This window comes from Trachurus japonicus, chromosome 23, assembly GCF_045865225.1.
Source record: "Trachurus japonicus isolate A0001 chromosome 23, Traja_1.0".
In the NCBI taxonomy this organism is placed as follows: Eukaryota; Metazoa; Chordata; class Actinopteri; order Carangiformes; family Carangidae; genus Trachurus; species Trachurus japonicus.
Window position 1 is genome coordinate 14,013,873 of NC_140929.1, and position 25,727 is coordinate 14,039,599.

Sequence of the window (25,727 nt, forward strand, 5' to 3'; positions counted from 1 at the left end):
GCTTTGGAGAGTTGATGATGTGTGGTGGTCTTTGGGTCAGCAAAGGCTTAAATATTAGACAGTGTCATATAGGAGAAGTTTAGCATTAACCCCAAGAGTGAGGTGCTAACTTTAAGATCTATACAAAGAGAAGTAGATGGGCAGTCTTTAAGTGATCCAAGATTTGATCCAGGCATAAGCAAACAGAAATGTATTAATCATTCACAACATTGCTAAGTATAGGAAAAGATGGAAGGACAGTGAAGTATTTATAACATAATCTGTCACAGCTGACACAACTGAGTACAATATAATAATAAAGTTTGATAATAAATGTACTTTCTTATATTTAAAGTTAAATTCATTAATCAACACTGACAGGATTTAGACATTGTGCATGAAATACGATACACAGTAATCAATGCTATCAATTGTAAACAGTGTATCTGCTTGGCCTATCACAGTAAGTGTTTACTTACACTGTTGGCAAAGGTAAACCTCATTAGTAACAACTAGGAGTTCCATTACACACTGTGAAGGCCTAAACCCTCAGTCTTGAGTTACAGGATGACCAACACTGCTGCTGAGTCTGGGATTTCACTGTCTTACAGTAAACAGCCCTGAGGGGGAATCTCCACTCTGTCAGGTGTAACATTGCAGATGTGGATGTAGATTAGGTTGGTCTGGCTTAACATTACCCTCTTTGGATTTACATAGATGTCTGAGTTATGGGTTTGGATTGTGGGCCTACTGCTATGTGATCAATAGAAGGGGCAGAAAGGTGCACTACGATGATAAAACTGACATTTTTGTTGGTAAGGTTTGATCCCCATTTTCAAGGTGGTCTTATTTGCACTTCTCAACATGACAAATTTTGCCTTAAAGGGTAAAAGGAAGTAACTCACTAAGAATAAAAGCCTTATCCAGATGTTTAAAATATGAAAGTAATTACAGGCCCAACAGAAAGCTTCTAACTCATCAGTAATAAATGTTAACGATCCACTTCTTTTTCTCCTGCACCAGATGATTTGTCCCATGAAAGGCCGATGCAAAACCAGATGTCTAATAGCAAACTCAAAAATATCATTAATTCACATTAAAACTTTGCCAACATTGCAATCCAGATATGTCTGACATGCATACCCTATTTGCAGCCTTTCTTAAAGGTGTTCAGAAATGGCCGTTTGTCCTGTTTGTTGCGCCTCCTTCCATGAGTTTCCACGAGTTGCTGCACAAGTTTACCCGAACAAGGAAAACGAATTTGATTGGTCGTTATCGAGCGGAGTGTGTTTAGCTAACTGTTACGTTATAGCTTGCTAACTTAGTTAGCGAGCCTTAGTGATGGACCACAGGGATCCGGAGGAGGAGAGTGGAGGAGGGACGGAGGAGAGTTTGTGTCGGTGGTGGTGGACGAGTCTCCTCGTTTTTCTCAGACGTTTGATTGATGGATGACAGATCCAATATCACTGGCTGACGAATCGTGAACAACGTGACGTATAATTTGTGCGCCTGCATTATCCAATGCGAAAAAAAACTACCCCACTTTCACCCCGGATTTACTCAAAAATAGAATTTTGCACAAAGTTTGGGCTACATCGTCTGAGTCATTACACAAATTTTAAGACCCATAGTGGGCTCAAAATCATTTTTCTTTTCTGAATACTGCATTAAATCCTTGATGTAGCCTAAGTCAAGTATGGGTCCTTTGGCCAGGCAGAGATTGGCACGTCCAGTAATTGTGTTCTGGAGTGGGGACGCAACAGGAAGCCACAAGCAGCGACGTGGCGACTTCCATCTACTTGAGTTGAGCTTAACGGCCACCTGACCTAATATGGTCAAACACTCAACGGTTAAACAGCGAGGCTCTCAGGGGTTCAAGTGCCTGACAAAGTGCTCAGGTATGTCAGCAATGGTAGCTTAACTGCTGGAGGTCTTGTGCAGGTTAAAGGTAGCCCGACGGAAGTGAAGTGTCTTTAGCCTAATTAGGGCATTGTGAGAGTATCACCATAGTCCTTGTTGTGTATGGAGCCAGTTGAGCAACGAACAGCACATCCACTCAGCGGGATTAACATTTAACCAGTGCACTCACTCGCTGTCACACACCTGTCTAAGAAAACAGCACACCAGTGAGTCAGGAAGCTGTATCTGTATGTGTGTGTGTGTGTGTGTATGTGTGTGTGTGTCCCAGTAGGGGGGCACTGACTGTTGATTTACTTCATTCAACAATTACCACTCAGAGGTGGCAGGAATTCCAGAAATGAGGAAAGACTGTGTTCCAGTCCATTCACTCAGAGCCTTTTCCTCTCATAAAAATACCTGAATTAGTTTAATTAGTTGGCTAAGCCTCTCTTGTGTCATACCTCATCTCACCCTAGAAGGCCCACATGTCATTCTAAGTTATGTTTTCCTCTTTAAATGACTGCAGATAGATGCTGACCTCAGTTACACCAGAACACTGGGTTATACAGAAAATGATAGTTTTTTTCAAAAAATATATTAGTTTATCATCAAGTTTGACATTTTGTGCTGAGTTAGATAAGGAAATTTATGCTATTCTCATGTCAATTCGCAAAATATAAAACATCAGCAAACAAACTAATTATCCTCCATTGGGGAAAACAGCTACCTTAAAGCTCTGATAATAACTAAAATAAAATCCATACACAATGAATGACACGTTTTATTCAGCAAATACCTGTAATAAACCTAGTGTACTTATCTAAGCGTTGTGTTAAGCCAACGCCAACTGTTAAGATAGGTAGCCTATCTAGCAAGCTTGCAAGCTAATTTCTCAGTTTTCTCTGTTGTTGCGCTGCATACCCTCTCGTTTGCCATTTTAATATGTATAAAACCCTGAACTCATTTAAGTTTTTCACTCAGGTTTGGAACTAGGAAATATGTCATTTCTCCTCGCTGTTGTTGATGTTTCTTCTGACAAACATGTTTAAATTGACAATTAAATTCATGCTTTAATGTGAGTCTTTGAAAAACAAAAGCTCTTTCTTTATCCCCGGCGTCTTCTCCCCTACAAAAACAATGGGTTTATCCATGTGGTTGGAACAGAATTTGAAAAATGGATGACTGACTTTGTAGCTGCCATATATCCTTCCAGTAAATAACCAAACTTTCCCTGACACAAGTGAACTGATGCATCTGATGACAGTGCAGTGATAACAATTCTACCCCCTAACCCCTCTATTCTGCCTGTGGTAACAAGATGACACAGGCAGATAGACTAATGACAGTGGGAGAAAGGCAACATAGATTACAGGTAGATAAATGTGTTGAGTGACAGTGACTAACCAGACACAAATGTAAAATTCCTTTGGGTTTTCCAATAAAGCACAGCAATGCAAACAAAAAGATTCAGTACAAATACTTGCTTTTATCCCCTGGGGGGAAATGAAGCTTTGCCCCAAGTTTATTTTTAGTGTGACAGTCAGAGGGAAGAGGCTGATTCAGTTCATTGTCTCCTCCAGATGATGTTTTGTGGACAACCAGGCCATTACAAAACACAGCCCAGGCTCCCACAGCTTGATTGACAGTTTTCCTTTAGGCCAAATCTGGAACCACTTACTTCATTCTTACAGAGGGGGTTGGAGGTTTTGGAGGTGGGTTATACAAGGTCAGAGAAAGAAGGGGGCCCAGTGGGTCATGACCAGGAAAGGAAAGACTTTTTGGGGCAGATTGTCTCATGATATCAAACTATGTTACCAGCTAGCTCTATTTTAGCCACCACTCGTGCCAAATATTGGGATTCACAGCACTCGGCTTATGGCTATTTGTAGGTTTCCAGCTGGTTGAGGCTCAGGCACAACTTATGTCTTCTGTCCGACACAGTTTCACGGGGTTAAATGTCACTTGAATGCAGAAATTCATTAGTCACATTAACGACACGGTGTGAGGTTATGCAGTGTTTTTAATGACCAGATATCACCTTACGGACCACTACTGAAATGATATGCCACATTTTTCAGTTTCACTCCCTCTGCTGTCAGATATACTACCCTGGACCCAGTGTATCACATTAAAACTTCATCAACAACCCTGAGCGGAGGGGCAAGATCCTAATTTTATTTTCCCCATTTCAATAAATGTGTCAAATATCTGGGATAAGCAACCAGGCCACAACAAGACAGAGAGGTGCCTTTCCAACAACCAGATATGCTGATAGGAAGATAACCTCTCCATTCATTGCCTATGACATTCAACCTGCTGTCACAAAGCACGTTGTCCCACATCAATCTGGATTGCTTTCAAAGCAGCGCTCCACAAAGGAAAGACAAGAAGAGGAGAAAGAGAAAGGACAGAGATAAAAGACAGCATCGGGGATGTACAACGTGCAGCGCCTGGCTCTGACACTTTCATAAGCCGTGCTGTGTTTCCACGTTACCAGAAGGTGACAGGGGCAGGATTTACTGACCCAGAGGCCCCTTTTGTGCTCTCCACGCTGCACTGATCCTCGCTTCCTCTCTGGCTGCATGTGTAGGCCTATAGGCTTACCTTTTATACCCCTCTCCCTCTTTTTGTGTCTGCTGTAAATAGGCTTAATGTTACAGATGTCTGTGTGCGAGCACAAAGAGCCCAGGCGAAGCACAGAGACCGGCTCTATTCTGCATCGAGCCAAAGGGAACAGGTGGGAAGAGAGCAATCGGGACACAGAAGATGATCAGATTTCCCATTAAAAAGTTCACCAACTATGTGTGTTTTTCAGGTGTGTGTGTGTGTGATGTGCTGCACAACAGGTGAAACATAGCTGAGACTTAAACTATTTTGCACATTTTCTGGGCACTAATGAAATACTTGTTTACATCTGTTGCCATGGTAGCAGGCATACCACCACTCACTGCTCACTCTCAATGCTTGGGGATCTGTGAATTGAAGCTTATGCTGCTGACTTTCAGTGTAAGCACCTGTGGATAAAGGCAACGCTGGCTAAAAAGACAAAAAAATGTGAAAAATAAGTTGTAAATCAAGCTGTCAGATGCTGTCAGAGCATCAGCCAGGGTGAACAAGGGCGTCCGTGGGTCCCTTGCTGTGTGGGCTGAGTGGCTCTCTGGCAGAGACAATAAGCCATACTGTTTGACCTGCTCTCTGTCACGCTGCCAGGTTCACGGACATTCAAACGGCCCTCTTCGCTCCCCTGACTCTGACAGCTGAGACTGAAAATTCAATCCACCAACACTCTGCTCCACAAATCAAACATCTGCTGCGTTGCGAAAACACATTTCTTGATAGTCTTCGTCCTTAAGTTTAACCGAATTATTCTTTGACAGTCATTGGGAGGTAGATAATGGGACTTTTTGTAATGCTTTTTCATTACCGGCCTTGTGATAGGTCATGAGCCTACAATCAGAAGTAGGCTCATGACCAAGGACAAGACAGACAAGTTCTAAACCTCCCAACTGCTTGGAAGTTGTTTTTTTTGTCTGGGTCACAGAGTAAAGCATTGAATGTCTTCTTGGGATCAAAAGTGAATCCTTTTCACAACAGAGTGGGACAAACCTATTTTAAAATCTCCATCTGTCCTGGGGAATACATGCAGAACATTCAGCATTTCATTATAACACAGCTGCACAGTCCCACCTGATCTGTATACAGACTGATGATGAAGCTGCTGCTGATGTAGATAAAACTCTTACTCACTCCCCAGGAAAACAGCAGGTGCTCACCTGACACTTGCTCTCTTGTATATTGATTAATGGCTCATTTAGTCTGCAAGTAAAAGAAGCCACTTTGGATAATTGAGATACAGGACATATACAGGCTATATGGTTTCATATACCAGACGGGGACTGGAATAACTAGTGTACAGTAAATAACACCTCCACACATCATTACTGAGCGTCCGTTTTGAGTTTCAGGAGGTATGACACACACATGGAGTATAGGCTACCATAGACAATTAAGGAAGCTGGTATTCTATATGTTGACCAGCCACCTCCATAACCAGCATCAGATGAAATGGAAAACTACTGCAGAGGGGCATCTTACTGCTGCTCAGTGTCTCTATGGTGATCAATGATGAGTTTATAATTATATAGTTATAATTTATAGTATTTTCTTTTTAACAACTAGATACTAATCATATTCTCTTATCTTTTGGGGAATGTGCCCCCAGAACTTATCCATAAAGTCATGGTAATGGATGTAAGCTATATGGTAAGTGAGAACTAGAGGCCTGCCTATGTATGTGAAGGAGGGTGAGAGAGAGGGAGGAGGGAGGGAGGAGGAGGAGGAGGGGGGGGTGTTCATGTTTAAGCCAATAGGCGCAGAGCACAGATAATGTCATTTCTCGACGCTTTAACCTGGTGCCAGAGCTGCGCAGCGCTCAGCCCTGGTGAGCGTCTTTCTCCCACTCCCTCCCTATCACTCTCTATCTGTCTCTCCCTCTCTCGCTCTGTCCACGACCATGCACTGAAAGACCACATCCACTGAGCTGATTCAGGACTGGAAACGCCACAGACTTGTGTTTTGCTGGTTGCACTCAGCCCGGATGCCTCCACAGCCGTGATTTTATATCTTGATAAACGGAATATTCAACCCAACCCCGGACCAAGTTGTTGCTTCTGAGAGGTGAGTGTGGAGGCTTTGGCTCAGAGAGCTGCGCGTTTGGAGTTTTTTTTTCTACATGTTGCAACCTTGTAATCTAGTTTATTTTTAAAGAAAGTTGTGTGTTGCATGCTGTTTGTGCGTGAGAGCAGGAGTTTGCATTAGGTTTGTTTTCATAAAAAAGAAAAACTACTGGTCAAGTCTCGAGAGGTTTGTGCGCCTTCATCTTCTTTGAAACGGTGTCAAGCTTCGGCAAACATGGAATTGATTTGTCTGTGCATGACTTCATGGCCAGAGACGAAAACGAGAAAAGAGTTTTTCTGTAGGAGGACAGAGGAGAAAGAGTGAATCTGGGGTGGGGGTGGTGGGGTGCGGGGGTAGTTTGGAAAGTGTGTGTGCGTGTAAAAGACGCACTTTAATGGAGGGGTTGCATTTTGGTTTCCAGATGTGTGGACTCAGCTGTTGCTTGTCACTCAGGTGGTCTCTCTCTCTCTCTCTGTGTCTCTCTCTCTCTCTCTTTCTGTCTGTCTGTCTGTCTGTCTCCCTCTCTTTCTCCTCGCTTTACGAGCTCTCTGTGTTTTTTTTTTTTTTTTGGAGCTCCTAAGTGACAGACCACAGCCCAGATCCGCAGAAACACTGGGAAGTGAAGCCACATCACTTCAGCCACACACAAGATCATTTTCTCAAATCCATTCTCCCTTCCAGACTTAAATCTACTCGTAAAACAGGTGTAAAATTATACCTTTTTCAGGCTTTTTTGATACCCACATGCAGTTTCTAGATTTTTCCCTGAGTATTTTACCTCTTGTAAGTTCAGTCATATGATTATGAGTCCCATAATGACGTGTTAAGATGGACTTTCACAGTTCAGTGTGATCTGTATTGAAGCCAGTGGTGGCACCTAGTGGTTGTGGAGCTCTGTGAAGATGCTGCAGTGAGAGCTGCAGGGCTTTGGATCTTGTGTTTTTGCATTTCTATAGTTGTCGTCCCTTCCCATATCAGAGCTCCATACTGTATATTTTTTTCTTTGCTGTATTAAGTTTACCTGGTAATTGTTGTTAGAGTATATAAGTCATGAAATAAAATGTAGCTTGTTTACAACATTTCTGTATCTTTGGTTTAGAAACGTAATGTTTGGAGTGTTTTGAAGCCACTGTAAATGACTGCTGTGTAGTTAGCAGCTGGGGATCAGGTGACCAAGATGTATCCCCCCCTCGCCCTGCCCGTGGAAGGCCAGTCAGACTGTGCTACACTTTGCTGGGGGTATACACGCTGCAATGTTAAGCCCTTGTTAATGAGTATGTATGTGTGTGTATCTGTCCTAGTGTGAGGTACAAGTACTTGCATGTCTGTTACTATCCTTGTGTGCACGTGTGTGTTTTCCTGTGCAGCTGCTTTTCTGACGTTGCTTGTGTGTTTGTACATTTTGTGTGTGTGTGTGAGGGAAAGAGAGAATGATAGACATAGGTGTTTGGTCTCAGAAGTTAAGCTGCTGTTAATTGGTCAGCCATTTGGACCACATGGGAGAGTCAAATCAGGCAGTAGCAGAAATGATTGGCATGTTTGACTTCAATGGCACATAAATCTGACTGTGCTTTAAATATCTGCTGAACGGCATCTTTTGAATCTGTACAATTTATATAACGAACATCATCTACTGGAAACCGGCGTGTTAGCTTAGCTGGAATACTGGGTAAAAAGGGTAAAAGAAACAATCAGAAGAGTTTGTGTTTGAGTAAAAAAGGCAAGCTGCAGTGAAAAAGTTGCTTTGTCTCAAAGCAAGGAGGAGAAAAATACTTGAGCTGAGGAGGATGTGAATCAGAGGGGGAGGATGTGAAGCAGATCCTGAAGAGATGACCTTTCGAAGGTTTCAGCGAAAGACAGAAGATGACTGGACTCGTAACGTCATCCAATTATGAGTCCGTCTTTGGCAGGAGAGGTGGACGGATCACAAATGCATCCGTGACTTTTTCCTTTTCATCTCTTTCTCCAAGGCCCCACTGACGTTTTATTTGGGGACAATTTCTAAACCGACAGCTTCATTTCTCAGCATCTTCAGATGAGAAACATGGGGCTTCGTCCTACAGCTCCTCGTTTTCTCATGTGCAGCCCAGATTCTAGTTCTCCAGTGGGGTTCAAGTGCCAGAGAGGAAATCCAGCCTGGAGATTGTTTTGATATTGTTGGACTCTCTCCTGGAAAACCTTTTTGCTCAGCGACCAGTGGTGTTCTGGATTTAGAGCCACTGGCTGCTTGGCTTAAACACCTCATCTGATCACAGCCGTGAAACCGTTTGAAGTTTCACCTCTTTTGGTTTGAGAATTCAATCCAAAAAAGAGATTAAAAGCAATCAAAATAACATCAGAACAAATTTTGCAGCTTGAATCCCGTGTTAGCTTAATTTAACAGATTTGGTTCCACCTCAACAATAAGGATATTGTGTTTCATATCCATTTCTCATATTTACAGTACAAAACATTATTAACACAAACTAGTAGTGCACAGACTACACTTTGAGTACTGCACCACGACCCCCCTGACCCAGAATCAGCCGACAGCAAACCATCCACAGATTTCTTGTATCCCAGTGTTTGAGTTGGAGCTAGGATTGGCATTTGATTAAATAAATGAAACCAATAAGAAACATAAACATGAATGTCAAGTTTGTGTGTGTGAGTGTGTGTAAGAAAGAGAGAGAGGGAAAGAGAGAGAGAGGGACCTCCATCTATTAGTAAGTCAACACTGTTCTGTCTGTGCGTCTCTGTCAGTCTAATACCTCCGACCAACATGTGTACACACAGGCAGGTTTGTGCTGTCATGCTAGAATTAATCGAGTGTGGGGTTGTGTAAATTATTCCTAACCTCAGAAAACACAACCCGTCTCTCTCTCCTTCTCACACTCACACACACACATTTTGCACACATTTGCTTGCCAACCAGCTCTCCCTGTAGTTGTGTGTGAGGGGCCAATCTCTGAACAGCGGAAACAGAATAGTGAGCAATTAGAAGCAGATATTTAAAAAGGTATTATCACTTCTGCAGTGGGGAATTAGTGCTGGAACCAAACTTTATTTATTAACATTAATCATACAGGTCAAAAAAGTCAAACATCCCCTAGTTACAGCGCATCAAAAATGAGGAAATCTGATTTTCTCCATCCCACGTGCCTGTGAATTGATTTTAGATTGGATAGTTTGGAGGAAACAAGATGTTTCCACTGAACTAAAGCTGTCACATAGTTTTTGCTTTCTTTTTGCCCATGTTTGAAGGAAATATTGCATCGTAAGAGAAGCTAATATTGTGTATGTGTGTTGGTTTACAGTAGCCACAAACCATTGCTACGTCGAGAACGTGAAAGATGCAGCGTGTAAATATGTGCGGGAGTTGGGAGGCCACTCCTTGATCTCAGTGCTAATCGTGATCCTTGTGCTCATTTAGTGGTTTCAGACCAAACCCTGCAGGCCGCATTGGCTCCGCAACCTGGTATTATGGTCAGCTTGTGGGGAAGAGAAGTAATCCAGGGCTTATGACACTGAGTAATGGACTCTGAGAGGGAGTTACACTCTCCTCTGTGTTAAAACTTGCAGTTGTAGTCGAGTCGCCCCGCAGCGCCTGCTACAGCGACGCAGAGCCGAGGTGTTGCTGGGAGTTCCTGACTCGTGCCTGCGAGTGAGAGTCGATTCGGCACCAACTTAATTACCTATACACACAGCTCTATTTGATGATGATTAAAGCCATTCACACGCACATATACACCACACACACACCTGCCCAGACACTGCCAGTCGCCAGCCACGGAGACATTAAAGGTGATGATTATTAGATGATAATAATTAAAAGGCTTTAAAGCTCAAGTAAAGGTAAACAGTATAGATAGAAGCAGCGTCTCATATAGGAAGACAAGATCGCGGCGCTATAACCACGTAATTATTCCCAGTCAAATGACCACCCTGAGGCAGAGCACAAATGATAGCTCTTCAGTTTTGTTTTTGATTGAGTAAAACATAAAAGGCCTCCAGAACAGATTCTAGGTTTGTTGGATGCTACATCACTCACACAATATTGCTGTTGTGATGTGAAAACCTCCCGCTTCCAGTCCGGGTGATTGTGTCGTCGTGTTTCACCGTTTGATGTTTCGGCGGTTTCAGGTTTTCACTTCACTCGAAGAGACACCCTGTCTAAATCCATGACAAAAAATAAATCTATTGTCTGTGCAAAGCTGACGTTTTTAGGAGTTTTATCCACAACAGTGAAATTGTAAGCACGGTCTTGTTGCATCCAGGCAGTTGAACTTGCAGATATTTGCATCATGTGAAGAATATTTGGAGAAACATCCCTTACATCAGCTCTTTTTGGCATGAATATAAAGCAGTGATTCGCAAACGTTTTCACATCAAAAATCTCCAAACTTATAAATTAGACTTAGAATTGAAATGTATAACTCAACTTGTCATACATTCTGTCATCGTGTTACATATGGATGAAATTATAGTGGAAGAAAATGATTCAACTTTTATCTGGGACTGAGAACCCCTTCCAGGCTTTCTGGACCCCACTTTGAAAACCATAGAACAATTATTGGGACATTAAAAGGTGAACATTTCGAAACTTGAAATCAAAACCATGTCAAAAACAACATAATCAGAATTGTTCTTATATATATTACAATGTAAATATACAGGAAACTTTCTATCTTTGAGTCTGGGATCTGTGTTTGGGTGCGTGCATCAGGAAAACATGACTTAGTTTCAGCCTTCCCCTTTTAAATTGGTCTCATGTGGTCTCACATGTCGGACACGGTGTTCCTGAGGCTAAGACGAGCTCCTGGGCCGAATGTCTCAACTCAAGCCTAATCAGGGACAGTCTGCTCGTTTCCTTTCCCTTCGCTCACCTCCCCTCTGTTGTATCACTTCACCTCTGTTTGAATATGCATAAATTCTCAGATGGCACAGGATGTTCTCATGAATCTGCGTCTCTAGTTTCTCCACGGGGCTAATCACTGTCAGTCTGCTTAAGAGGATAAATAAATAACAGACGCAGATGAGATAAAGAGGAATTTTTAAACTTTGTCACAAACGTAGGTTGCTACAATCATAGGAAGAGATCGCTATAAATGTCCATAAACCTTTGGCTGTTGGGTGGTCGTCTGTCTCTGCTGAGGTCTCTGGGGACATGCCCTATCTGTCACTGTATCTGAGAGTAGCCTCACACTATTCCCAGAGGAATACCAGCCTCTTAATCCATCCAAAGGGGAAATGGCTGCATCCAATCTGATGCCACCCGGAGTCAGGAAATGGCTTGTTGTGATAAATACGGTATAAGTGAGGGTGGAGAAAATAACAGGATTTTCACCAAACTCACCAAAAGTTGCACATTTGCTTTTGTTTGGGCGTTTTGGGGAGTCCTGCTTCCACTGTCAAATGCTCACTAAAGCTGCGATAATCAATATTTCTTGAGTAATGATGGATCAAATGACTGTAGAATCAATTTTAGCCACAAAACCAAAAAGACTGATCATCTGATTGTGAATTACTTTTGAGCTCTATGGAGAGTTTTAGCGTCTTTTAGCTTGTTGTTTTGGTTTACTCTGATATTGTTAATGTGAGCAGCACACATCGTAAAGAAGAATGAATACTGAACTTATATTTGACAAAACCTCACTCCAAAGTGAAGGCCATGTAGCACTGCATCACTTGTATGAGCAAATAGCCAACTGTTTGCTAAAGTTCCAGAAAATATCTTAAAAATGTAATACAGCTACTCTCTACTGCCCCCATGTGGTCTACAAAATCTGTTATAGCCAGTGAAAATAGAATTTGCCTCTGGATGACAAGTGCTACTTAAAGTGAAAACAGCACTTTCTTACCAGAGGCATACCGTCCTCTTATATAACTTCTCTCTAGCTCCTTAAACAAACCCCTCACTGCCGTTGTGCTCCGTGGCAAGTAATCAAGCAGCAGCATATCCCTTAGCTAGGACAATTTCATCTGCTTGAGCAGGAGAATGTAACAGATACTCACCCGTAGTGGTTAGATGATGAAAGCTTGGGGCTTCCCAAGTGCTCTTTGCAAAACTAATACAAACAGTGATTTGACTGATGTCTGGTTTTCGGCGCTGTGAGATCCATCCGTTCCTCTTTTTTTTTTGCCTGTGAAAGGGAGCTTAAATTGCCACTTGCATTAATGAGGTGGTAAATAAATGTCTTTTGTGTTTATACTAATGACCTCAAAAACCAGACAGTAAACCGGGGGCTGAGGCGTTCATTATCTCTAACCAGCCACCCGTGAAATCCAACATGTGTGGGCTTGTTTATGTGTGCGCACATATGTATCCGTGCACGTTTGCACATGTTTTTATTTATTCAATACGCCGCATATGTGTGTTGGGCTTGTTTTGAATGAGTGTGTGTGTTCCCTTCAGAGAGGACCCTCAGGAATCCCCCTCCGAGACATTCAGACATCTGGTTGCGGATGGACAGCTTATATCTCCAAGTAATATGTCCAGTTAAGCCCCCGGGAGCCGCCGCTGTGCACATCATTACAACCCTCCGCCGGCTTTGCTTGGGACTTCACTGAAACCCTATCGTTTGGTTCTGAGGGGTACAAATATGCTGTATATCCTTTTATACTACTTCCTCCCCGGTCCGTCTCCCATCTGTTGCAGATTAGTCTTCGGCGTATGTTTAGAGAGCTGAGCCGGTCTCAGAGCAGGACTGATAGTAAACCCAGAAGGTTTTAGTCAGAACTGTCAGGTAGGTCTGAATTAACACAGAGGCCAACTGAGGATATGGCTGACTGAGAAGAGGGACAAGGAGGGAGAGACAGGCGGCGAGAAGGTGAGACAGGCTCCAAAATTACACAGCCAGGCCTCCAAACGGTTTGTCTGTTTACCCATGAACCTCAGGCCGGCTACTCGAGGGTCAGTGTGGAATGCCAACAGCGGCTGCTTGGCCAAATTCAACCGCAGTCCCTGGGAGAGGGGTTTGGGGAGGGAGGGGGGGGTGCAAACACTCCGCAAAATGGCCAGTCACGCCACTTTCTCTGTGATAGTGAGTTTATTTAAGCACGGAGCTCAAAGCGACTTTCATATAACACGTAGACTCGATATCTGTCGCCTTCGTGGCATCCAAACCCGCCACCAAAATGTTAGCGTGGCCGTGCTGAGCTAAGCTGATATCACTCAGCTGTTTTGTTATCTGCGTCCGTTCGAAAATCTCACTAACCCATATAAAGCTAAACAAAAAAAAAGCACCTTGGGATTGTGATGTGAGACTGAAGGCTATATGGTTACACACAGACACACACACTGTGCTGCCTTGAGAACTGTGCCAGCCCATGTAGGCCAAACTGTATCCCGAATGTGACAAAGTGCCTGAGGCTGCGAACTTGGTCAGACCCGTCGTTCCCAGTTCTTGTTGTGTCTCCAGTGCTAAATTATGGGAAAGTGAGGGTGCTGGTTGTGTAATACTCAGCTAGTGTATATGTGTGTGTGTGTATGTATGTATAAGTGTGTGTTTGTCTGTTCCGCTTGACTGATGCACTATCCCTCCAGGGTCCTGTCATTAAGCTTCTGTGTATACAACCCCAATCCCTGGCCTACATTTATCTCCTATACAAAATTCATGGGGGATTTACACACACACACACACACACACACTCGCGCACACACACACACACACACAAATAGCCACAATAACATAACAGCTTTCTCATATTCAACGTGATGCAACGCTCCTGCTTGTCTTGCATGATATGTCATCATATTTAGCTGTTTTTACATTTGCTTCTCTCCTTTGTTTTTGTTTTTATGAAAATGTTTTTCAGAGGCAATGTCCTTATCTAGTCTTAGTGGCACAGCAAACTGAAAGTCTTTAACGTATCTGTTTCTTTTGGCCGAAACGTGGCACGCTATAAATCACTCACATGGATACCTACTATAAGGACAGAATGGCAGTAATCAGGGCCAATCAAAATAAAAAACACATTTATTTCTAAGGGAAGCAGCTGGAGCATATCGTTTTTTATTTCCCTGCTAACAAGAGCAGCAAGAGTAAGTTTCTTATCTTTCATTGTTGTCTTTTGAAACTCCATGTGTGGTAAAGAAACTGTGGATTTGTGACTTTTTTTGTGAAACGAGCAGCTGGAATATTTGACTATATCTTTCATTTGGTTATTACAGTTTGTATGGCCCCACAATCAGTGGCCCGACCATGACCCCCCCCTGTGCTTAGATTACCAATCAAGTGAAGCGAAACCGCAGTGATTCATACATTGTGCTCGTCAAACTAGAACAAGAAAATCTGCTTCTTGACATTTTCTCATTCACCTGTGTTCTAGCCTTCCACACAGAAATATCTGCCTGCTCCTTATCTTCTCTCTAAAATCAGTTTTAACCACACTTTGCATGTGAGTCAGTGTGATTGCAGCGGCCTGGGTTTTTATTAAGATGCGTCAAACACACACACACACTCCTTTCACAGTGGCGGTTGCAGTGACCTCTGATTTTTATTAAAGCAGGAATGCATCACTTAACAATATCAAATTAGAGTTGGATGGGATGCACAAGACTCTTTTCTCTCCCTCAAACACACACACACACGCATGCACCCACCCACCCACACACAGTACTATAATGACAATGGGATTCTATTGTTTTCCTAATAGGTGTTAAAGTATTGTGGTGGTGTTTCTCACTCATATTCCAGTTCCTTAATGAGGTGTTAAGATGATGTGGAAGTAAAATCTTATCTCATGCAAATTCCCAGTATTATAAAGCACCCTCACATTGATGTGGGTTGCAGAATGACTCAGATTGCTGTAGCTGTATATGCGCAGAACACTGTGCACATTGGATGCTGCTCACAAACTCTCTTGTTTATTATCAACACACTGCAGAGGAATTATGGTCTGAAAAGGAGTGTGGGCCTTCAAATATTACCCGTTGTGGGATTAGTAATAAATAAATAAATACAAAATCTACACCTGAGTGACAGTGCAGGATCCAATTCTACCAGAATAATTTGTTTTGGTGACACTCAGACAGGGTATGACAGTCTTTAATTAAAGAATTACAAGACAACAAGTAGTGTAACACTGCAAGGATACATGTCTGCAGTGTGACTGAAGTTGTTTTTCCACAGAGCCTATAGTCTGATGAAAGAGTTTGTATCCACCCGGATACTTTGGCTTGGCGAGGCATTTTAGCCTACAGGGACAACCAGGACTTTTACGTCAGATTCAGGTAATGACAAGTATTAAGCAGTTTGAATGAGGTTGACTCTGGCAAACGACAAATAACAATGATACTGATGAACAACGTACATAGAGAAGAGAGGGTTCTGTACTGTTTTTGACGACACTATTTAGCCCCAAAACAGCATAATTCCTCAGCAGACGCTAATCAGCCTGTGAGTAGTGAAGGGATTTATAGAAAATCCAGTTGAATGTCAGCATAATTGGCTACATATGCATGGATAGAGGCTGGACAAAAAACATAATGAAGATTGACAGATACACATGTAATGCTGAACAGTAGCTGCATTGAAGTAGCAATTATAGTCATTTTGCTATGATTTATCCAAAAGGAGATACCTACTTTTTTGGAAGAGAATGAATAGAGCATTAATAGTAACTGTTGGAAGTTTGCTGATGACTGGAGTCTAGCTTCAGTTTCCAAAGTCAGACAGCTTTATTGATCTTGTGAAAAAGCACAAACAGGAACCTTGTAAAAAAACTGCTTTGAGATAATAGCTAACAGCATGCTAACATACAACAACATACAGAAAAATCCAATCGATTTAGAAAAGATGTCACTGGGTAATAAAAACTAAAAACTTGGTCTGATGGTGGCACTATATGTAAAAGTAGAAAATCACGGTAGTCGGTAGGATTCAGCCTTTTGGAAATTGTCTCCATTAGTCTATCAAATAATTACCGAAATGTTTTAATCTGGACCAAAGTGATGGACGGACCAACCAACATTGCCATTCCCTAAAATCTGCATAAAAAATGTCCACTCTATTTTCGCTCAAAATGGTAAAAATAGAACTGTGAATAAGAGGGAATCCAAACTGGGATTTCTCCACCCAATCCCAACCAAAGCTCCCATCCCAGTTACTTGACAATTTCCTGCATTTTATAGTACTTTTATTGCTGCTCCTATTGTCCCAGAGGTGTGTAGGTGACACCCTGTAGTGGTTAACAGATCTCAGCCGAGGGTTTTATGACTAGGAACTTAAATCTCGCTCAGCCTGGGAGTGTCAGGGAATATTAACACTGAACTGGTGAGACCACAGAGCAACACTTCCACAGATCTGATACAGCAGCAGCGAGTCGAGCTGGTGGGCCTTGTTCGTGATGGCTAAAGATCCATTTCCTGGCGTGAAAGGCTGCTGAGAGGCGTCTGTCGGTGTGAATGGGGCTGAATGGAGGAATTATAATGGATGTGAATTGAGACGTGGATCTGAGGGCTTTTTGTGAAGCAGATCTGTGTTTAAGCTGGTTTGTCACCCATGTGGCCTTTGTGACATCTATGAATAAAACCAGGAACAGATACAATCAGGCTACAGATTATTTGTGGATTAGAAGGTGGGTGCTGGTGTTGATATATGAACAACAACATAGCTCATATGACACAGGGCCAAAGAAAAGACTAAACATTCAAAATAATCTCAGATCACATGCACACAGAGGACAATCTATGCTTGAAAATCAAGTTTCACTTTCAAAGTTTAAATGCCCCTTTGGTGATTTATTTGTCCGGGCTTGTCAGCTTTGGCAGCAGTGTTACTTGTTGTGTTAAGAACGCTTTCAGGATTTTTTCTTGTAGCTATCAGTATTTCCAATCATTGACTAGAATGTAGTTGAATTTCTTGCTCAAGGCATTGGTATACTTCAAACAAACTGCTTAACAGATCAAACGGTGTCTGACCCTGGTCCCTGTCCCCATGCTCTTCTGGCATCAGAATTGGGGTTCACATCTGATGGTTGCTGCTACTACTAAGTCAACAACCTGACAAGTGTAGCCACAACTCTCGTCACCCCGCTCCAAGTGCAACACTGGGAATGCCCCTGAAGAAAGACTGTCCATGTGTGTGCACCCTAGTGACCCCTACTTGTGTGACTCATTGTGTCTCTTCCCTTTGCACAACTGCAGACTGTCACAGACTTGACAGTGGTGGAAGAAGGGGGCCTTACGAAGCTATAGACCCCTGACTAGGACTCTAGCTCCTGCTGCCTCTTCCAGGCCCAAGTGGCAACCTCGAGATGGCTGCCTCTACTCTGCCTTTATACCAGAAGTCCATCCTGTGGGCCAAACCACAGTTAATTGGAATCAATTAACCAATAAACATAATATTTACATCAAAATAAATTTATGTGCATGTGCTACAACCTACGTGAATCCAGAATTATCATGACTGCACATACACAGAAGAGCATTTTTGCATTACTTAACAAAACAGGTGTTCTGTATTAGTTTACAGATGGTACATTCCAGTTCCCCACCCTCTACAAAAGCCATTGGATTGTGTCACTTCCTGTTTGACAGTTGGACCACGAACTCCCATGGTAACCCAATAATACTTGAATAAATTATTGTGGTGTTGAAGTGTGTGGCATCTCCTAAACTGGTTGCCACTCCTGTACATCTGCATAGTTAAAAAACAAAACAAAATTACTTCAGGCTTGCTGATGCTAGCTTACCATGCTAATGCTAGAAATAGAATTGGATTTGACCATGACCCTGCGGAAGGATGACAACATGTGTTTCAAAGAAACCCATCCCATAACGATGCTGAACCATTGATGATAATTTTCACATGGAAACACCTTCATCGTTTCGCTGTGTGCCATCCCATTTGTGAAAATGTCAGTCTACACCCATGTTTCCTACAAATTATGTTTAATTGTTGATAATTTGCCACATCCACGCCCTTACCTTTCACAGAGTTACACAAATGGGGATCAGCAGCAAAAGACAACGCTGAACGTAGCTGTCAACTTTTTTAGAATCAAGATTCCTGCCTACGAAGCACATGTTAGGTTCAAGACAGTTATTTTCACAACCATATGATATATTTCATCATTAATTTGCACTTAATGCTACTTTAACATCAGGAATTTGCCTCCACGGTCTGTTTGAGTTTGGCTTTTTATGACAAACTGTCCTGGAACAAGTCGTGACATGTCAGTGTCCTTGTTGATTTCTGTTTTGAACAACCAGGAGGGATGTCTCCCCTGATATTTGCATTCTAAGGGATCAGTTAAACCCCTTCTTGCCCCCTGGGGATGAAACGCATGCAGGGCTGGTAGTTGAGTCCAGGTGTGAACGACGGTTAGAAATGAAAATGAAGTGCAACACTTCCAGAGAAGAGTGAGCTCAGCACAGTGAAGGTGAAGTAAAGGACAAATTACAAGTTGAGTTTTGTCCCAAAAGATTGACGAAATGTGCAGCCAGAACAAGTGAGCGTCAGTGTGCGTATGTGTGTGTGTGTGTGCGGGCAGCATGCAGTCTAGACTTGGTCTTGGATTTCCAGTATAGGAAAGGCCACTAGATCTTGTCTGAACCCCGGTCCGAAGCGTTTGCCATGGAAAGAAATCTCTGCAGAAAAAGTTATTCGGGAGACTTGATCCAAAGGTTTCAGTCCAACTCACTTCTGACATCTCTGAGTTCAGGGTTAGACCAATATTCTGGTCTGTTGCTGTCCTTTCATATAATACTGGATCCATGAAATCAGCTTCATGTTTCATTTAAAGTTGGTGTGTTTTCTTGTCCTGGACCAGTAGTCCGTGCATCAATCAGTCTCGTACAGCTGCTGTGAAACATTAAGCTGCCAGCGAAGTGACAGAAGTTTGGATAACACAGAGTAGTAGCCATTTCCCAACATTTAAAAACATCATATTTGAAGCGGCTCCAAATGTTAGTAAAACTGTGCATTTGTTCACGTAGAGGCCAGGGGTTAAAGGTCACTGCATAAACCCTCCATTACTTAGTAGATTCTCATCAGCCCCAGACATGTGAATGAGACCAGAGCGCCAACCATTCAGCACATGTCCAGTGGCTTGGCAGAGTGCTGATACATGATGTCTTTGCCTTATAATGGCTGCAATCCATTAATAACCCCCGCTTTTATTGTGAAAGGAGGAAGCTGCAGGATAATCACATCATGTCCTGATGTTATCTTGAAGGCAATGTGCTAGTTATTTCTGTTGTTGTGACAGACAGTTCTGGTCTTCCTCTATGACTTGAGAAAACCCCACTTCTATTTCCATTACGTTCTTTTGCTTTAAAAGATAAACAACCTGACACCTGCATCGCTCATGGCAAGACTGGAAAAGAATTTCTAGTTTTGTTTCGTCTTTTGCTCCGTCAGACCCTCTTTCTTTTTCTGGAGGAAGCAGAGGAGACCACAAGGTCATCTGCCCCCCCCTCCAAAGAACCATGGGTCCCTGGCCACAAGCCCAGGCCCGGTCTGAAGGGCCAATATCTGCCTATTGTCTGGAGTAAAGCCACTCATCCTCAGACCTGTCCTCTATTCGTCGCCCACTCATTGTCTGCTTTTGTTATTTGAATTTGCTTGTCTGTCGCTTAAATCCCTCTACCTGAAATAACATTTCCAGAGCTTTCAAAATGTATATCCAGATAAATATATCAGGAGACTCAAAGCACGTCTTAGGAAGGGTTAAACACTTTTACAGAGCAATGCCAAGACCCCTGGAAAACTTGAGAGCTTCTTTGAAAGGTTTTACCCTCAGACTGGACTGCCAAGCTCCCCTCTCTCTCTCTCTCTCTCTCTCTCTCCTCTGTCTCAATTTCAAATATGTGTCTGCATGCCAGGAGGAAGGAAAGTGCATACGGCACAATCTCATCTCTATGCACAGAGAGCATCTCTCGCTCTATCCCGCTCTCCTGTGCCACTTAGCTAACCGAGTCGTTTCTCATTTGTAACAGGTAATTTGACATGTGACAAACAGCTCTGTTGCCCTCCGTTCAAGTCACTTTGTGGGGTTGTCAGGGGAGAGAGCGCCTTTGTCCGCGGGACAATTGAGCAAACTCATTTGTCATTTTAGACTCTTTAAATGAAGCCAGTGCTGCTTTTCAGCCTTTCACAAAGACGGATGATGCACAACTTGTCCAAATAAATCACATAAGCCTTCTGCTAAAATACCTAGTGAATTTTCATTTTCACCATTTCATCCACTGTTTTGACTCAGGGTTGTTTTTTCTGCAATTTTTCCCCTAAAAATAATGCTAATTTTTTTTTTGTTTGTTTACATTTTGCAATCGATAATGCAGCTGTCAGCTTTTTTCACACAGTCTGTGCCTCATTTTGGAAGAAAAACTCTTAATTTTTAGATCTACCGGATTGTCATGAGTTTCCTGAAGTGAAGTGCTCACAATGCATGCATGACAATGATGTCTTTGTCATCGGCTGAAGTGAGAGATGAGGGCAGGGGACCCCACTACTCTCACTCATTGAGATCTCTGAAATAGGAAAAGGGTGGGGGGGGGGGTGTTGGCGGCATCAGTGACAGGGTGAGCAAACAGGTCCTTGGCGTGAGACTTTCCCTGAGATGGATGAGGTTGACTCAGGAGGAAGCACAGTCAATATTTAACCAGAAAAACACCAACAAGACATGAGGAGTCAAATTCTGGAAAGAAAAAAATCATTTGGTGCTTTTAAAGGATCCAGTGCCTCCAATAGAGGATTTAGGTTTGACTAAAGTTTTAATGTGTTGCCAAACAAAGACTTAAACAGTTATTTTTATATTAACAATTGATCAAATGTGGAGAAATGTCTCTTCCATGAATGAACGCACAGATTTGTCAACCATCTCTGCGATTAAGCTTAATATTACAGAAGCCTTTTATTGTTTTGGTTTCCTAACCCGTAGTTCACTACTAAACCATCAACTGACACACAAAGTTGATAATGAAAACAGCAAAATAACAAGATAGTTTCCTGGAGTCAGTGCCCCCCCCCCCCAAAAAAAAAAAAAAAATCTGTCATTGCAAGTTGAGAAAGCTTTTCGCTCTAATTGTTCAGTAATGAGTCATCAGTTATTTTGTAAATTTAGGTTTCATTTTCATCAAAGTGCTTATGATCAAACGCTCAAGTGCTCTAATTTTGCTCAAATTTGTGCACAAAGTCACTTTTGTTGTTGAGATAATGAAGCAGCTGGGCAAGAACATTTGCATTAACCACCACGGGATCTAATTAAGCAGCTGAGTCCAAATTAATGTGACATTAGTAGAGCAAATGACATGAGACGCATCAGACTGGATGACCTCAGCAACCATTTAAAGACAGACAGAGTAAGAGTGTGCCGTCACTTGGATTATAAACAGAAAGAAATGGGTTAGTAATTTAAAAGAGTGAGCAGTTGGTTTGACTTTGACTGAAAATAGGACATTAAGAGAGAAAGACAGAGTGTGAGAGCGGAGTGGACATGTCGTCTGGCTCCAAGGAATCCTGCGGCCAGGGGACGGGGAGCAGGGCTTGGTGTCACTCTTTGGAGGAAGGGGTGAGATAGGGATAAGGGTGGGGGGTTCGAGGGGAGGAGGAGTGGTGACTGAAGTGTGTGTGTGTGTGTGTGATTGAAGTGCAGGGTGATTTGCTCTGGAGGGGAGGAATGAGGGAGGGGCCGACAAGGCTTGTCTGCCCCAAGAGCACTCACACACACATCCACTCATCCACTCACTCCCACACACTCACAGGGATCAGAGACACTCCAGATAGAGACGTCACCTCTCTGCCCTCCCTCCTTGCTCTTTGGACCTTGAAAATTTTGGATTACCAAGCGAGTTGCTCCCCAGCTGTGGCGTGAGTGAGAGTCGCGTCTTTCAGACTCCCACTCACCACAAGTGACTTTTAAAAAAAAAGAAAGAAAGAAGGCTGAAACCTTGGGGGGACTGAGTGGGATCTGGGTCTGATTAGAACGTGGACCCATTGAGCTCGGCGCCACAGACATGCAGATGGAGCGCGGCATGACCGAGGGACTGTGGAAGTGAATGAGAGCTTTATGCGGAGGTGGAAAGACAGATGCTTTTCCTGGAGGTAAGGACAGCGTAGATACACGCAGAAAGAGTAAAGCGCTTTTCCAGCTCTTCTTTGGAAAATGCTTGCACCTTAAAGTTCCATCATTACTTTGATGTGTTGCTAAAGAGGTCGGCAAAGCATTGTGGGATATTTTCTTGGACGAAAGCATTGAAAAAGACTTGAAGAGAATGAATGGCTGAGCTTAGACGTACATCATGAATACAGCAATGCGCACAAACGGCACTTAAATCTTGGGCTAAGTCTTGTATCTTGTGTTTGTGTGCATAGGCAGCAGTGACGTGATTGTGTGTGTGTGTGTGCGTGTGTGTGTGTGTGCAGGTGGTCTCACGCCAGCTGTGTTAAGTCTCCTGTGCACCCCCTGACACCCATTTGGCCTTAAAATAACACTCTTCAGCAGTCAAAGAGCAATGACCTCGGCCTTTGAACTCCACTATTTAATGGTTTTTCTAAAGTAAATCTCATCATGTTGAAGAAAAATAGACTTTTTTTCACTGTGTCGGTTCAGTTTGCAGCAGGTAACTGAAGCTGCAACTAAAACAGCGGTTTTCTTTGACAATATCTACTCACTGAGATGTACTATACCTTTTGGCACAATCTGTAAAAGTCATACTTCTTGGTAAGGCAGGAAGTATTCGTATAGTTCGCCCTGGGGTTGTATTCATTTGAAAATAACACGTGTTTGACTGACTAAATCCTCTGTGAAGGAGAGCCCCTTTAAAAGTGTCAGTTACGCAGGGGAGGTGCACACATTTAACCGTTGGCTACATCTGGCCCCGTCTGTGTTGTGACTCTTTAAACGTCTTTCTCAAAAAAAAAAAAAAAAGGAAAAGAAAATCTTTTTAACCCCTTGAGCCTTAATCTGTCACATCTACACCGTGGCTGAAATGTAGAGGAGGAATAGGTGGACATTTTGTTTTCGACAAAGAAAGCCATTGTGTTATTGCCAAGAGGTGACATGGTGAAATGTGAGTTGCTGTGTATGTTGGCTCAGGAATCTGCAGTCACCTTTTCCCCATAAGCTGCGGGATGAAGAGCCAGAGAGCTGAAGGGCAGAGGAAGATGGATACAGATCCTTAAAAAGGATACCAAACTGAAGCTGTAGTGATTAGCCAATTAATCAATTAATTGACTTTTGAGTTTTTCAGATTAATTTATGTACATTTTCAAGCAAGGGGGAAAAAAAATTCCATCTTCCTTTTTGGACTGTTAAATGGACAAAACCAGTCACTGAAACGTCTTGTCTCACAGACACGTTGATAATTTGAGAAAATAATTTTCAGATAAGTGAACAATGGAAAATAATCTTAAATTGCAGTTGCACTAAATGTGGTGGCAATGCTATTTTATGTTTCTGATGTGGCCCGATGCTTTGGAGGTCACATGTTGAGCCCACATCTGTCCATTAACAGATGTCACATATAAATAGCTGTTATCTAAACCTCAACTGATGTTGTCAGCTAAAAATGAAACTTTAATCGCCTCTTCCTCCTAAAATCCAAAAATGTCTTTTATATTGGGACAGAAAATAATCTCAAAGGAAAGAAAAACTGACTTCATCTAATTGCAGCACTTACTGGTCTTATAGGTTAGAAGAGATAAAGCAGAGCAGGTAAAGAAAAGCTTGTGAGTGATAACATTATCTGTCCTACCATAAAACCTGATAGATTAGTCACTGAAGAACAAAGCAACAGTCAAATACCCTTTTGTCCTGTGATAAGAGCTTTGGTTTGACTTTTAACAGCATTTCTAATCTGTAAATGTGGCGTTTTGAGGCCCTGGGCTTCTTTCAACTGTATGCTAATCAGAATGCTAATATTTCCCCTTGCTTGTTACTGGGGTTTGTCTACGTGGTTGAAGTGTGGGAAGCCTGGAGGGTGAAGCTTGAGCAGACAGTTGACATCTCTATGAGGATGGGGTTGCTCCCCTTTTCAGTGTTTAGTTTGGGAGTTCAGTTGCAGCTGACCTTTGACCTTTGGAGGGGGCACAAGTAAGAAAGTCATTACCTCAGGGCATAATTTGAAAAAAAATTAATGATAAGCACAATCTACAGTAAACTATGGCAGCAATTTATGACTGAAAAGTGGTTTCAAAGTGCTGGTTTAAACTCCAACACAAACTCCACACAAAGATTTTCATTTTTCTTTTACAGCTCATTTTATCTGATCGGCAATTATTAGAGGAAGGTGGGGTTGGAAAAGAGGAATGCTATTTTATTATTTTAACCTTCTCTTGCAAAAATCTACAGTACAAAAAAACACAACTACGTGTTCGGCATGTATAAAGAACTGTTAATTTAGTACCCCCTGGTTCAAAAGTAGAGACACTTGGATGCCCAGTAAACAGGGAACACCATGTTTACTATCATACTGGAAATTGCTCATTCCACATCTAGTGTGCAATTTGGGTAATGTAAAAAATGAGCTTGGATCATGCATGATGTTCAAACAGACCCTATGTAACTGGCTATCACCAGGAGGATTTGAACTGACTCTGGATACAACGGTAGCAGGCTTAATGACTCGTCAATAGAAGCTATCAAGGCCTTAATGTTCCTGATAGTTCTGCTTACAGTTTTAAAAAAGAGGGACTGTGTGAAGTTTCTGACTGTTTTCACCCAAACAAGTTCTATTCTGGTCCAGATTAGCATGTCAAAGAGGCAGAGCTGAGCAGGGCAAATCACAAGTGGCTTTTTCAACACCTTGAGACCAAAGCGCCGTTATCAGGCTGTGAAGGCTCAGAAGAACATGGCTGCTGAGATAAGAGGGCTACTGCTGAAGGCGGGAGACACACAACCACAAGACTGGTTAATCCCTATTCATGTAACAGTCCAACTGTTATCATCCTGTAAAGAGGGAGGGAAAAAAATGCTTGTTTGCAAATGCTGATGAAAGTAGATTCACGCTGCAGTCTGAGAGGATAAAAGCACTCAATCATTCGTAAGATTTCTGCCAGTTTTGTCACCACATTTTTTTATTTTTTTCAAGATCACAGATGAACATTTGGTGACTTCCTGCACATAGCTGCAAATCTGTGTCCTGGTTACATGTGTTTCACAACCTTCAGTACTTTGCAGCACAGTGGATAAGCGCAACAGATGTTTGGTTAGGAACAGCTGGAAATTCCTGCTGTATCATGTTA

The 25,727-nt window shown here is 42.5% G+C and overlaps 1 protein-coding gene across 2 annotated transcripts in view; it reads left to right on the top strand.

The window, feature by feature from the left end:
* The first annotated feature begins 6,292 nt into the window (after positions 1 to 6,292).
* prickle1b (prickle homolog 1b) overlaps positions 6,293 to 25,727 on the top strand; it is a 28,785-nt gene continuing 9,350 nt past the window's right edge. The window contains exon 1 of one of the 2 annotated variants that reach the window (XM_085769806.1): positions 6,293 to 6,555. Coding sequence is in view for 1 of the 2 variants with exons in the window: in XM_085769805.1 (XP_085625931.1) it covers positions 22,572 to 22,586 (15 nt within the window). In the remaining variant the exon portion in view is untranslated. Of the gene's footprint in view, positions 6,556 to 22,215; positions 22,587 to 25,727 lie in introns of those variants that run through there. The other variant, XM_085769805.1, reaches the window with a different exon arrangement.